The 15,426-nt window shown below is 41.6% G+C and overlaps 1 protein-coding gene across 2 annotated transcripts in view; it reads left to right on the forward strand.

The window, feature by feature from the left end:
* LOC109916805 (alpha-1,3-mannosyl-glycoprotein 4-beta-N-acetylglucosaminyltransferase B-like) overlaps positions 1–15,426 on the forward strand; it is a 224,421-nt gene that overhangs the window by 80,511 nt on the left and 128,484 nt on the right. For both annotated transcript variants that reach the window (XM_048603784.1, XM_048603778.1), the window contains exon 3: positions 8,593–8,733. In XM_048603784.1, coding sequence (XP_048459741.1) covers positions 8,593–8,733 — 141 coding nt within the window. The remainder of the gene's footprint in view (positions 1–8,592; positions 8,734–15,426) is intronic.

Here is a 15,426-nt window from a genome sequence, read left to right on the forward strand (position 1 = left end):
GTCAAAAGCTGAGGGTCCTCCACTCCTGAACTCAGGATCCCCCTACCTGCCTCACTTGTAGTCACACCCTGTTTTCCTGATCACTAACTGAATTTGAATTACTTAATCTACCAGGGGTGACTGCCTCCTGAAACAAAGCGTCCAGGTAACTCTCCCCCTCCCGGATGTGCCGCAGTGTTTGAAGCTCAGATTCCAGATCTTCAAATCTGAGCTGGAGTTCTTCCAGCAACCAACACTTGCTGCAGATGTGGTCACTGCCGTTCACAATGGGATCAGCCAGCTCCCACATCATACAGCTACAGCACATCACCTGCCCAGCCATCTCTACTTAGTTAATTACTTTATGACTTTATATCAATTTATGAGTTAAATACTTTCTAATACTTCTCTGCTATGGTCTTTTCAAATAACCAATTAATAGATAAATTAAAAAAGAAAGTAAATTTTTAACCAATTACACGATACAGAAGAAATAGAAAAAAGTATAAAACCTTACCTTACCAACACACCACAGAGTCCTTTTTTTTTGGTTAGAGGAGGAGGGCGGGTGCCCAAATATATTCCTGGCAGCCCCCTGGTCCTCGCTGTCGCCTCTCCCTTTGCTGCTGAAAAATTGACTGTCAGTGGCAATTGGAACATCGGAGCACGACAAGACTATTCAGTCCATCAAGCCTGCTCCACCATTCAATATGATCACGGCTGATAATTCAGTTGAATGCCTTTCCTCTCCATCATCCTCGTATCTTTTTACATCACTGGCTCTGGAACTCTGTGAATCCCTACTTTAAATATACTCAATGAATGAGTTTCCGTAGCGCTACAAAGGAGAGAATTCCAAGATTTATAATCCTCAAGAGTAAAACAACGTCTCCTCATCTTGGTCTAAAGCATCCCTTTTATTTTGAAATTGCATCCCTTGGCTCTAGACTCCCCGGCCAGGAGAAATATATTTTCTTCCTCTATCCAGTCCAAGTATACATTAGGTTTCAATGAGATAGCCTGAAATTCTTTGAAATCCTGGAGAATTCGGCACAGTTTCCCCAATATCTTTTCATGAAACAATCCTGCTATCCAGAGCACAACTCTGATAAAACTTCATTGCAATCCCTCTGTAGTAATAATATCCTTCCAAAGGTAAGGGAACCAAACCTACTCAGTATTCCATGTGCAGTCTAACCAAGGTCCTAAATGATTCAAGTAAGACTTCAGGCACTCCTTGCCACTGCTTCTAATGGATTGAGTCAGCTCAGGTCTAAACTTCTGTAGGTGAACATTAACAGACTTTCTTTAAACACCTTAAATGATAGTAAGAGAGGACATATTCTGGAATCTGACAGACTCGGGCTCTATTTGCATCTCTCTGACAAAACACCTTTTGCAAATGCTGTACCTCGAGTAAATGTATAATTAACCTTTTACTTCACACCCATATCCTCTGATGAAAATCTTTCTCCACAGCCCCACTGTAATCCTTTTCTTAATTAATTTAAATCGATGTCCTCTGGTTATTGAAAGGTGCTGATGTTTATGGTGTAGGTGAGATTGAGGCTTATCTGTTTACTTTTTCCTTTCTTTCTAAGCCCCTCACAATTTTATAGATCTCAATTAAATGTCCCCTCAGCCTCCATGTTTCAAAGAGAACAATCCCTGCCCTTTCAATATTCCCTCATAGCTAAAGTTTTCCTCTCCAGACAAAGGCTCATAAAACCCCTTTATAATGGGTTATAATGGTAAAACTCCTTTTTTCAGTGCCGTCACATCCTTACTCTATTGCACACACAAGTCTAAATGCAATTGACCTGGTGTTTCATACAGTTCCACGATAACATCGCTATTCTTATATTCTATAACTTGGCCCATACGTTTGTACTTTTGTATCTAAGTCGGCACTGTACTTGGCAATGTATAAACTTTTCTCTGCACTCATTGAGTATATGTGACAATAAAGGCTATTCTAATTCTACAGGAAAGTATCAAGTATGCCTTCTGAACAACTTTAATTACTTATTCTGTTGCCTTCAGGGATCTGTGGATATGCTCTCCAAAGTCACCTGTTTCTTGACTTCTTACACAGCTACTTTTCCTAATTCTGTTTTTTTTTATTTCAGCCCTAAACTTTTTATATTCCTTTCGGCTTTCCAGAGTTTTAAGTGTCATTGACTTTCTCTTATCCTACTCTGTATGCTCTGACATTCCTAGCGGCCTAGATTTGAGAGTTGCACTTTTTTCTTAGTGGGAACGTATTTGTTCTGAACCCTCCCTATATCCTCTCTGAATACCTCCTACTGTTTTAGCACTGTTTTATCTACAAGTAGCTGTTTTCACTCCACTCAGAGCAAATCATAACCCAGCTACAGGTCAGCTAAAATAAAAGCTCTGAAAGCATTTCAATAATTCTGCACCCTTTTACAATTTTAATCTGGTTGTATCCCATTTAATATTAACGTTGTTAAATTCTGTTTTAAATACAATTATTCCTACTTAGTAACTCTTCTATCTCCCTCTGTTACTGTTTGACGGTCTATATTACACTCCAAGAAGTATTAAACTATTATATTTGATCCCATTTAATGGCATTTAATTCATTGCTATCCCTTCAATATTATTTCACTAAATTTTGTAATCCTAAATTGAGACTTCCCTTTCTTGTTATCAAACCTAATAATAACCTTGATCACATTATGGTTTCTATTCCTTAGAGGTTCATCTTCTGTTAGAATGCTCTGGTTCGTTAGTCATACTCAATCTGGTGCACATTGTTCCTTTGATAATCTTAAAATATGTTTCAAGACTCCTACCATCAATGAATTATTAAATTTCACAGCATTTTATTACTTGATTGTTCTCCCAATGTGTGAATAGTATACTCTCCTAATATAACCCGAATTTTAAAACATGTTTATTCACAGGATCTGGGTGTTGGTAGCTAAGCTAGCATGTGCTGTCCATCCATAATTAATCTTGAGAAGGTGATGACAAACTAACTTCATGAACTGCTGAAGTCCATGGTGTGAGTTGGTCATTAAGGGTTGCAGAGGATCCAGCTATTGCAAGGTTAATTCCAATAATGTTTCCACGGGGTGAATTAAGGTGCTGGCATTTTCCAGTTTTGCCAACACAGAGAGGCATGTGCCAAGACGTTACTGGAATGGTAAAAGACGTGTTTTTGTTTAGCTAATTATTTCTCCAAGTGATTGTACAAAATTAACTAGCTTGTATCTATTTTTCTGCAGTACAATAAACGTTTGTAAGATGTTATCTTTTGTCAATAATCATTTTGTTGCTGGAATCCAATTAGTAACATTGTCCAGCATTTAATGTAGCCTGTACTGATGAGAAGTGTAACAGACAGGGTAATTTAGTTAGGCGGGGGCCAAAATGTTGGTTTCCTGGTGTTGGGTTGAGTTGCAGAGATTAAGTTATTGGCAGATCAGGTTTCTCACTATACTGTGGCACATTTATCCTTGTTATACATTTGTATGCTATGAAGACTAATTATATTAACATTTATTGTAATTATGTCCTACTTTCCAGATTACATCAGCGGCACACGTGACTCATGATACCCATTTCACATTCATTTAAAGATGGTATGCAACAGTCAGCTTTGTGCAATTACGTCTGCGGTCAGAAGTTTGCTTTGTTAAACTGAACAAGGGAGGTGAGCAGGAGAATGGCGGCTTTCATGGAATCAGGGCTGAGTAGGCCATGGGATCTGGTACTTGGAGGAGTGGAAGAGGATTACAAGGGAGGGCAGAAGATGGGGTCAGGAGCAGGAGCACAGATGTGACAGAGGAAGAGTTGTCATAACTCAACAATAGAGGCTGCAACGTGGCAGCACCAGTGGGAGAAGCTGATCAGGATGTAGTCATTCAGGGAAGTCATCGTAGAAGCCAGGTACCACATCCTCAGGGCAGGTATTAACAAGTACAGATGTCAGAGACGCAATGCCAGAGACCACTGAGGCTGAGGCTGTCTCCATAAGGTGTCATCGAAATCTGTGGCATTGTGCAGTAAACTTGCTGTTATTTCACCTCACTGGGATAGCACTCTAAAAACTAAGCCCTGCTATTCCTGGAGTCATCACAAAAGTTAAAGATTTTAACAAAGTATGCAGAATTCTCCAATTTACCTGTATTGTGGACCTAGGTGAACAGGAAATATGGACCAGTTTTCTGTATTTAGCAAGAATGACTATTTATTACAAATAACTATCCCTTACACACACATACAAATGGATACAAATAAGAAACAACACAATGTGGAGCTAGAGGAACATAGCAGGCCAGGCAGCACCAGAGGAGCAGGAAAGTTGACGTTTCAGGCGAGGACCCTTCTTCGGATTACTGATGCTGCCTGGCCTGCTGTATTCATCCAGCTCCACATCTATAAGCACACAGGTTTTGCGGCAGGGAGAAGGCCCCCACCATTGACAATTGGCCACCAGCCCACCGAACAACCCACTGCCAGCCAAACCTCCACATAACATCCCGCCCCCTGCCCCGTCTCAGCCTGTCTGCAAACCATCCACCACTTCTCGAACCAGTCCTCATGCAAATAGCACGCAGGATGAGTTTGTGTGTGTGTCTGTGTTTGTTTCCCAGAGAAATTTTGAGACTCATGCACTTTGCGTAACCCTCACCTCCCAGACTTTTATCAAGTCCCAGCCAAAGTTGATGGCAGGATCCATCAATAAGTACTTGCGCTGAGTGCATGATTGCTCATGTGTCCAGTGTACACCAATAACACTTCAAATCTTAAATAGAATTGAGAGGAAATTAGCTCTTAACCATAAGACCATAAGTTATAGGAGCAGAATTAGGCCATTCAGCCCATTGAGTCTGTTCCACCAGTGAATCATTGCTAAAATGTTTAACAACCACCAACCCCATTTTCCTGCCTTCTCCCTGTAAGCTTTGATCCACTTACTACAAGAACCTATCCGCCTCTGTCTTAAATACACTTAATGACTTGGCCACCACAGCCTTCTGCAGCCGTGAGTTCCACAGATTAACCACACTCTGGCTGAAGAAATTCCTTCTCATGTCAGTTCTAAAGAGTCATTCTTTCACTCAGAGGCTGTACCTTCGAGTCCTAGTCTCTCCTACTAGAGGAAATACCTTCTCCTCATCCACTCTATCTGGGCCTCTCAGTATTCTGTAAGTTTCAATGAAATCCCCCTTCATCCTTCTAAACTCCAAGTAAAGGCTCAGAGTCCTCAATCACTCTACAAGAACAGAAGTGCTGCCCACTTCAGGTTCCACTCTTGAGAAGGCACAGCACAGATAAAATGACACCAATTAACATCTCTAAAGTACAGACTGTAACCAAGACTTCAAAAATCTGACTTCTAAAAAGAGTATTTTCTAAAAATTATTTTGTCTCAACAATTCAAAAAATTTTAACTTGAACCAACAAAAAATTAAGACTGAAGCTATATAATACCATGTCTTATCTGCTCCCTATTATTTATGTAAATAGGTTTGGACTTTTCAAAAGGCTACCAGCAAGCTAATATATTCCAAATCTTCCCGCATCTGAATCATTATTTGAGCTTGGACGGTCTAAATAATGTCAGTAATCTGTTTTAAATTCAATCTTTGATACGGTGATAAAAGGAGGTATTACAAGAAGCAAAGAAGTTAAATTACAAAGGATATTCTTATGAATTAGTAAAATAAGGTAGATACAACCTGTTAACATTTACAAAAGTTACTAAGAGATTGATCTTGAATTTATTTTGGTAGCGCTGAAGCCATTCAGTTTGTTCTATACTTTCCATTTGACTCATACATTAAATCACTCCTGTTAAATTGAGCCTGCTGTTGTGCCTATATGTTACAAGATTTCACTGTTTTCCTATGAGAAATTCCTTCATATCAACATGCCAAAATATTCAGAATCAGTCAGCAAATAGTAACCATGTTGTTATCGAATAAATCTAAGATAGCTACAATAGATGGATGTCTTGAAGTAAAATAACAGGTATATAAACTTCTGACAGGAAAAATTTGTATCTAAAAGGCCTATTCTGTCAAAAAGCCTGTAGAAATAATGTTTTTCTCTGCATGAATATGTTTCGTTGCCACGATTGACATCTCCCATTGCAGCCCTAGTTTGTCTTTGAGATTTCTCAACTGAGTTAACTTTTCACAGTTAAACTTGGGGAAATGCAAGGGTTCATCTTTGGAAGGCATGGCCCCAGTCTGCACATCATTACCAGCTGCAGTGATGCTTCATTTCTCCAAATGTGGAAATGTATTTGTGATGCTTGGTGTTGAATTTGAGCTGTCAAACTGCCACGATGCAGCCGGAGGTGATTAACGAAAACAGGTGCCTTGCAAACTCTTGGTTAAAACTGTTCCAACACAGGAAGGAAACAAAGTTTTATGTCTTAGATTTCTGCTGCCACAAACAGTCTGTTTTTTAAGATAAATGATACTTTCTGATTTGCACCTGAAGCTGTAAACATGTTAGCAGCTATGTGTTTTTTATATTAAAGAAGATTGAATGAAGGAAAGAATGAGAAATCTTCCAGAATCAGTCAGTTCTTTGGGGTCTTTTAGGCTCAGTACCATTGTTGATACTGCTGGTTCCCGACATCTGGGTCTCGTTCAGTTGTACATAACCTCAAGGCAAACTTGCTGATTTAACTATGCCTGGAAGCCAGGAAGAGCCACAAAAACTGAAGGCAGCACAAGCAACTGGGTTCCTCTTCCATTCTGCAAAATAAGAAGTGGCTTTCAACCTTTGCCAGGCAAGATTGGTTTCCTTGTCACAGATGAGTAATGAGCTTAACAAAACAAATGCTTCCATACGAACAGCCCTGGCTAAAGAACTCAATTGCCTTTCAATTGTACACACAACCAAGATCACTGGTAACGAAATACTAGAAACCTTTGGGAATTACAGACCTAGAAATGGATGGCAATATGCCTGATTTTCAGGCACAAAGCAGGCACCTTTGCAAATAAAATGGTGGGTGACAGCACACATTATGAGCTGAAGTGGACTGCCAAACAGATTGGATCAGATTTTTTTGTATAGACATCAGTAGTACACCATAGAGCTATTTAAAGGGTTGGGTTAAAAAAATTCAATAAAAGCTTTCATTTTTGCCTCCCCACCATTCCAAGATGCCACAGACTACCTTTATATTAAATCACATTCATTTGGCCTCTCACCTCAGCTGGCAACAGTCTGACAAGGGAGGGACAACAAGGTGCAGGGCTGGATGAACACAGCAGGCCAAGCAGCATCATAGGAGCAGAGGGAGGGATTCTGTTTCATCAATGCACAACTATAGGCTGTGCACCATGCACTCAGTTTTCTGTCAGCCGTCACAATTCATTTCCATTAGTCCTCTTTTCTTATCAGGATGTTGATTTGCAAGCCTGGCTCCTGTCAGGGACTTGAGCATCAGTATTCCAACATGCCTAACATGAGAGAAATGCTGCCACAAGGACTGTCATTGGATAATTGCCATGTTCATATGAATATATACATCAGGAGCAGAGATAGGCCACTCAAGCCTGCTCCATCATACAGTAACGTCATAGTTGGTAAGATTACCCCACATTCGCATTTGGCCACAATAACCTTTCACCCATTGCTTATCAAGACTGTATCTACCCCTGGCTTAAGAATATAGTCAAAACTCTGCTGCCATTGCCTTTTGAGGAATAGACTTTCAAATGCTCACATCCGTCTGTGAGAAAAAAAATCTCCTGATCTCTGTCTTAAATGAGTGATCCTTTACTTTAAAACAGTAACTTCTAGTTCTGGAACTTCTAGAACTTCTAGTTCTGGTTTCTCTCACACTTCGAAGCATATTTTCCACATCCATTCTGTCAAGACCCAGTCAGGATCTTCTGTGTTTCACTTTATACCACTTACTGAATGGGTTTCAGAATCTGTGCACACTGGTTATAGATTTACAAAAAATAATAATTTAACAATATCAATTCCTATAGTGCTTGTTAATAATTCAGCACAAGAGGTTTTCAGTTACTTTGCATTTTGTACATTTACATTCTTTTGAGTTTCTCAGAGATTTCTGTGGAGGTAAATACAATTTATTTGACTTGCAGCCGCAAGTAATGAATTATTTGTTTAGCCTTTAATAGCAAAGATTAAAGTGCAGTAGCGACAATCTGTCAAAGAAAGCATATGCCCTTATGCCACATCTTTCATATCTCCAGGATATCTCAAATCACTTCACAGCCAATAGGTTGATTTTTCAATTATAGCCATTCCTCATTTCATACAGCAAGGTTGCTGATAAAAACATGAGATGAATGACTAATTATTAATAGTTGTAGGGGAAAGTTTGGGAAAGGCATCAAGAAGGCTTCTCGTGCTTGTCAAATAGTGCAATGGAATTTCTTTACATCCAGTGAACAAGCCTCAGGATACATTCATGCAAATATAACACTTCTACCACTTAAACATTCCTTCCATGCAGAATTGAAGTCTCAGCCAATATAATATACAAACAAACAGAGATAGGGCTTGAATCAAGTTGGTACATCAAGCTGACATAGCTACTGCAATCTGTTAATATTCCCTTTATATTGGTATCCTTGATTTCAGATGCAATGAAGATGAAAGCATTGAACCTTACCAGAAAACATAATGTTCAACAACCAAATATCTTCCATAATCTTCCTCACCTGATGTCAAATGAAAACAGCCTTCAACCAAAAGTAATGATAGGACAGGGCAGGACTGGAGGTAAGCAACAACCAAGAACATTTAAAACTGCTGCCTAAAATTGTCTGAATTTAAACATAGAACTTCCTTTAATGTGTCATATGAATGGTTACCTTAAATGGTTGTGTTTAAAGGTTCCACTATATATTTATCAAATCTTCCTGTAATACTTAACAACTGTGCAGCATTTGAAAGTTACCCCTCTTTTCTCAAGAAATTTTAAAAGTAAACTCTCCTTTCGTCTTCGACCCAAACACTAAAGTTTTTATTGCTCCTTCCACCTAGAGCAGGATATTTTTTGAATGACAGGAAGCACAATTTCAATAAAGAAAACAAACAAAACCAAACATTTCCACACAGACCCTGCCTTTCAGGTCATCCCAGAGCAATTCACATCCAATTAAGGCAGTGTAACCACTGTTGTAGGAAATGCAGCCGTCAAATAAATTCTCAATATTTGGTTGGATGATAAATATTGGCTAGAACTTGGCTCAAGAGGTGGAGGTGGAGGTGGGGGAGGGGGTGGGGGACATCTTCGCTCTACTTCAAAATAGTGAGTTTGCATCTTGTACTTACCTAACAAGACAAAGCGAATTAACCTCTCAGACAAAGAATGGCACCTTGGCAGTATAGCACCCTGCTATTGTACTGCACCTGAAGTGTCAGCCTAGATTTTATTTTCATCTCCCTAAAGTAGGTCTTGAATCCATAACCTTTGCACCCAAGGGCAGGAGTGCTATAAGTCACGTTATACTGAGATTGTCTTTCTTCAGGCAAAAGTAAACACACAAATATAGCCAATTTAGGAAAAAAACGACCCTCTGGGAAATTTTTCTCTGAACATCAATAGCCTTGATATAGGGTGAATCCTTTTTTAATCATCTGTGTCTGTTTAGTTGAGTTTAGTGGAGATTTTTCACCATAAGACCCAACAATATCTCTCACCATATCTTCCCAAACTTGCCTTATTAACCACCTACCTCATCCCTATGGTGCTTCTCACCAGATTTTAGTGCCACTCGACCACTCAGAACAAGTCCTTACTGGGTAGTTTCTGAAAGCCAGCATGCTTGGCACCTGCACCATATCTCAACAGCCTGTTGTGCACCTGACATTCTGGAATTGCCCTGCTCAGAGACAGATCGTCATTCTGAAGATGTTGGAGGAGGGGAAATGGCACTGTGATTGGCCTGCAGGGTCTGGTGAATGAACTGGTGCAGAAGAATGGAGTCTTTTTCCTGGAGGACTGATGAGTAGAGGAGGCCACATCATCTGCCCCTGGCAGCCTGTTTATAGTCACTGCCTGGGTCAGTGCAGTTTCCGTGGTTCGGAGGAATGTGCAGCAGTGTGCCAGGAAGGTCAGTGACCTTTTCCACTCTGTCAGGGTAAGTGCCACTATCCTGTCAGTGCTACCTCACTCACTCTATCTCAGCTACTGCTCCTACCTCCTGCCAAGGCTCATGCTTGACCACTCTCCTATTGCTTGCAACATATTCCCTCACTCACTTCTGTCCTCCCTCAATTTCCTTCACCCCGACCTTGCTTGGCCTCTCCGCTGCCTACTCACTTTTCCAGGGCACCTCACCAACCTTTTGCGCACTTTCACCAACACTAACAGTTGTGCCACTCACTTCCATCTCACTCAAGCCTTTCATTTCTCTCATTCCTGGAGAAAACAGCGCACAACAGGGTGAAAGAGCCAGGATGGTTGGAAGGCTGCCTAACATCAGGCTGCTGACGCACTACAAGGAGAGAGTCCAGTCCTTTGCAGAGGAGAAGACTGTGACCATTCCTGCAGGGATACCAAGACATCCATATTCTAAAATCAAGTATCTTTCTTCTTTCCAATGCAACCCTCACGGTAACCCTGCTATTAGTGTCAATTATTGCACACCAATGGCTGCAACATCATCTTTCCTATCTCTGGAAGATGCCATTGAGATGTCTACAACCTTGGTGGAGAAATCCTCCAGAGTTCACTTCCTCCATTTGCTGAGGAAGGAAGTACCAAGGCCTCAGGTGAAGCATCAGCAAGGCTGCCTCCGATCTACTCCTCCCCCCACACCTTAGAGGGAATGTCAGGTTTAGAAAGTGTAGGAGTAGAAGCTGGTGAGCAGCTCACTGCAGCAGCTGCAGAGTTGGCTAAGGAAGAAAGACAGCCAGAGACCAGGCAGGCCCAGGAGGAGAGGAGACTGTGGTGTCAGCAATCAGGGACTTCATCCAAATGCACAGAGAGGAACAGTAGGCAGGAATGTGGGGGAGAATGATTGCCCAGAGGCTACAGGACTGTAGCTACACGAAGGAACCCAGCTACGTCAAGCATTCAACTGTCTTGCTGCCTACAGTGACAGGTTGGTAGTTGCCACAGAGACAGACTCAGCATCCTCACGGCCCACTGGAAAGGTGCACAAACCTGCAATCCATCGCTGCAGCCCTTGGTCCTCAGGACTGAAGGCATGGCATGGTGATGGGGGACGGGAGACCTGACTCTGACTCCAGATACTCCTTCCGCAGGAAGAGACAGGGCACTGCCAGAAGGCATCCAGCTGGAGGAGGAACCACACACATGTCCCTCAGAAATCTCCTCCCAGGACACTCCAGAGGTGGCCAGGACCTCTACATTCATTTGTCCCACCACTCCCTCAGCCTTGGAAGTTCAGACTGATGAGTGTCTTCTCAGCATGACTTGGGATGTCCAACCCCAGGGTGGTTGGACCACCGGTTTCCATTACTGAGCAGGCTCCCTCTACCCAGCTGTGAAATCAGGGACAACCCTAAAACATAGTGGCAGGGAAAGAAAGAAAGAAACCTTTTGAGGGTACTTTGGTGAGACAGTGTACTATATACAAAGCATCACATTTGCCTAAGTTTTGTTGTTTTGGCAACATATCTGTTTGAGCGTCTGTGCAGCCTGAGAATAATCTTGCCGGCATGCTGCCTAACCCCATGTCCATACAGAATGTACCATGGATCGATGTCTATGTTGACAGTTTGTTGTACCATGTGGATAGAAGATGACCAAGGTATATATAGGGTAATTGGTTCTGCTGGCACCATTCCTTGGCCTCTGTGTGCAAAAATATTGGTGTGAATGAAGTAGCCAGCAATGTCTAGGCCAGGGAGCCAGTGCTTTAGGATAATGAGGGATTAGGGGGCCGGTGGTACAGCCCATGTTGGTTCTGTGTGTAATGTTCTCGCCCTCTAAAGTACCTTGCATCAGTGAGCTTAGCAGCCTCCTTATCCCACCCACTGTGGATGTGGTCACAGCTGTTTTCCTTCATATCGCATATTTTCAGTTTCCAATTGCGATAGAAGATGACAGTGAACTTTCTTCGGGCAGTGATTTCCAGTCTCTGCCTTTGTGTATGCATGAGACCCCACGTGCCCAGATCCCCTTCCTAAAAGACTTTACAGGGAAACCCCTAGGAAACTGATGCTAACATAGACAATAGCAAGTTAGTAGGTGAAGTCAGAGTAAGGAAGAAAGTTATGAAGTCTAAATCAGGGCTACGTTGCATGTATTGCGTTCAATTTTGGTCTGCTTACTTGAGAACGGATGTAGTTGTATTGGAGGTAGCTCAGAGGAGGTTTGTTGATTTCAGAGATGAGCAGTTTAGGTCTATACTCTGTAGAGTTTAAAAGAATGAGAGGAGATCTAATTGTCGTATATAAGATGCTAAAAGGAATTGACAAAGTGGACATAGAAAGAATGTTACCTCTTGTGGGGCAATCTAGAATGAGATCATAGTTTTAGGATAAGTGGTAGCAGATTTAAGACAGACATGTGGAGAAATTACTTGTCACAAAGTGTCATGAATTTGTGGAATTCACTATCTCAGAGTGTTGTGGATGGTAGGACATTGAATAAATTTAAAGAGGAGATAGAAATATTTTTAATTAGTAAAGGTTGAAGTTTAGTAAAGGAGGAGTAGTGTCGATTAGGGATCAAAAAGGGAGCTATACCTTGGGACATGGTGTATGGCAGAGGTGTTAAGTGAATATTTTGCATCTGTTTTTACCTAACTGAGAGATGCTATCCCGGCCATTGTGATTGAGGAGGGACCTCGACCACCAGACGAGTGCAGAATTGACAAGGTGGAAGTTGGATAGACTAAAGTTTACAAGGCATCAAGTCCAGATGAAATGTATCTAAGAATTTTGAAGGATTTGGGAGCGAAAATTATAGGGTCTTGGGCCATAATCTTTCAGTCTTCCCTAGATTCGGCAGAGGTGCCAGAAAACTGGAAATTGGCATATTACGGCCTTGTTCAAGAATGTTTGTAAGGATAAATCCAGCGATTACAGACCAGTCAGTTTCACTTCAGTGTTGTGGAAGCTTCTTGAGGCAGTTATTTGGGATGGAATTACTAGTTAGGTTGGTTAATTAGGAAGAGTCAGCGTGGGCCAACATTTCCCTTTCTATAGGGAATATCATGTTTAACTTGCAGGAGTTTTTTGAAGGGGTAATAGAAAAGCTCAAGGTGGATAACACTGTTGATGTGGTGTACATGGACTTTCAGAAAGTGTTTGATCTAGTACCACACAACAAACCTGAGAGAAATGTTAAAGGTCATGGAACAAAAGAGTCAGTAACAACATGGATACAAAATTGGCTGAGTGATTGGAAAAAGAGATTAATGGTCAATGGATATTTTGGGCTGGAGAAAGGTTTGTAGTGGAGTTCCTGAGAGTCAGTGTTACCATCATTGTTTATCTACTGATCTAGATTTTGATGTGCTTGGAGGCATTTCAAAGTTTGCAGATGACACAAAACTTGGAGGAAGTCAAACTGTGAGGATGACAGTGTGGAACTCCAGAAGGACATAGAAATGTTGGTGGAGTGGGCAGATAGGTGGCAAATGAAGTTTAATCTAGAGAAACATGAAGTGATGCATTTTGAAAGGAAGAATGTTGAAAGATGACATAAAATAGGGCATACAATTCTGAGAGACAAACAGGAGCTAAGGGACCAAGGTGTATACATGCACAAATTATTGTAAGTGACAGGACAGATAGAGAGAGAGCAGTGAGTAAAGCTTTATTAACAGGAGCAGAGAGTACAAAATTAAAGAGGTGATGTTGAACTTGTATAAAGTAATTCTTGGACCTCAGCTTGAGTATTGTGTACAGTTCTGCCAGATTACAGGAAGGATGTGAATGCATTGCAGAAACAGATTCCAAGAATAGTTCCAGAGATGAGGAACTTCAGTTATGAGGATAGATTGAACAAATTGGGACTATTCTGCTTGGAGAAAAGAAGGCTAAGAGGAGATCTGTAAATATTTTCAAAATCCTGAGTGGATAGAGTATATAGGAGCAACTGTTCCTGCTCATCAAAGGAATAAGAACAAGAAACCATAGATTTAAAGTTGCCTGCAAAAGGAGCCAGGGTGAGTAAGAAAAAGCTTTTTTATTCAGCAAGCAGATAGGGAATGCAATGTTCAACCTGGGAATTGTGGTGTTGGCAAATTCAATTGAGGCATTCAGGACAGCATTATATGATTGTAGGATATAAATGTTGTGCAAGGGTATAAGGAGAAAGCAGGAGTTTAGCAGGCACTTGGAACTGATGCAGGCACGATGGGCTGAATGACCTCATTCTGCACCTTAACTATTTTGTGATTCTGTAATGTACTCCCTCTTGACTGAGGATGGCTGACCAGCAGGAAAGCTACTTGACTGTATGACTGTGCTAATAGTGTGCACGGCAGGGCAAAGCAAGGCTGGGATGCTGTGAGCCTGTAGTTAAGTGCTGAGTGAGTGAGTGCTAAGAGAGTACGTGAGCAGCCCTAAGATGCAGCCTACTCTAGTCCATTAGCTGAGTGCCTGGCCCTGTCTGCAAAGTATCCTTCCAGCAGCTTTTCAACTCTCGTTTCTGGCATTCCCTGAAATGTGGGTCTCAACCTCCTAAGTATCTTGCAAGTGGATCAGAGTGGTGCCATAAAGTTTGGTGATGATTGGATGCCAATGTCTGTGGACAAGGAGTGTAAGCAGCTGCTGCCCTGGAATCATTTCCTGAGATGCTATTGCATGGTAAGCAACATGCAGGCTCTTTGCAGCCAGTGACAAGCTAAAGCCACCAAATACTTGCTCGGACTTCCATGTCGAGACTTCTTGCCATCTAGTTTGCCTTACCTTGCTGGTAGGTGGGGAGCTGCATATTAAAGAGGTGAGATCTGCAGTTCATAACGTCTTATGCCTCCCTTAATAGGCAGCCCACCACTTCCTAGCAAGAATCTCATCTCAACGCCCAGAACGTGGTTAAAAGATGCAGCGAGTTATTTACGACCTCAAAGTAGGCCTTGCTGAAATTCTCACATGATTCTGCCACACTTCTTACCATAGCCAAAGTCATTGTGGCCCTGATAAGGTGAGTGATGAGCATACCCAGTCTCATTAGCTCTTTATTCTCATGCACCCCTTTGCTGGCAGCTGAAGTGACTCAATATCAGGAGGCTTCAATCTGATGAGCTGTGCAGATATACGTACATGGCATCCAATGGCTCATTACCCCAATGTTAATGGGGTGGGGGCTTCAAAATTGCAGCTGAGTCTCTACTTATCAGCCAGTTCTAAGGTAAGGAATCAAAATGTCGAATTGATTTCCCAACCCCCGCAACACACACACATGCACTAACACACTGATACACATGCACATATACACACACGCACTCCTGCAGTTGCCTCATAGACCTTATACTCAAGTCCTTCTTC

Source organism: Rhincodon typus, chromosome 1 (genome assembly GCF_021869965.1).
Source record: "Rhincodon typus isolate 14 chromosome 1, sRhiTyp1.1, whole genome shotgun sequence".
NCBI lineage: Eukaryota > Metazoa > Chordata > Chondrichthyes > Orectolobiformes > Rhincodontidae > Rhincodon > Rhincodon typus.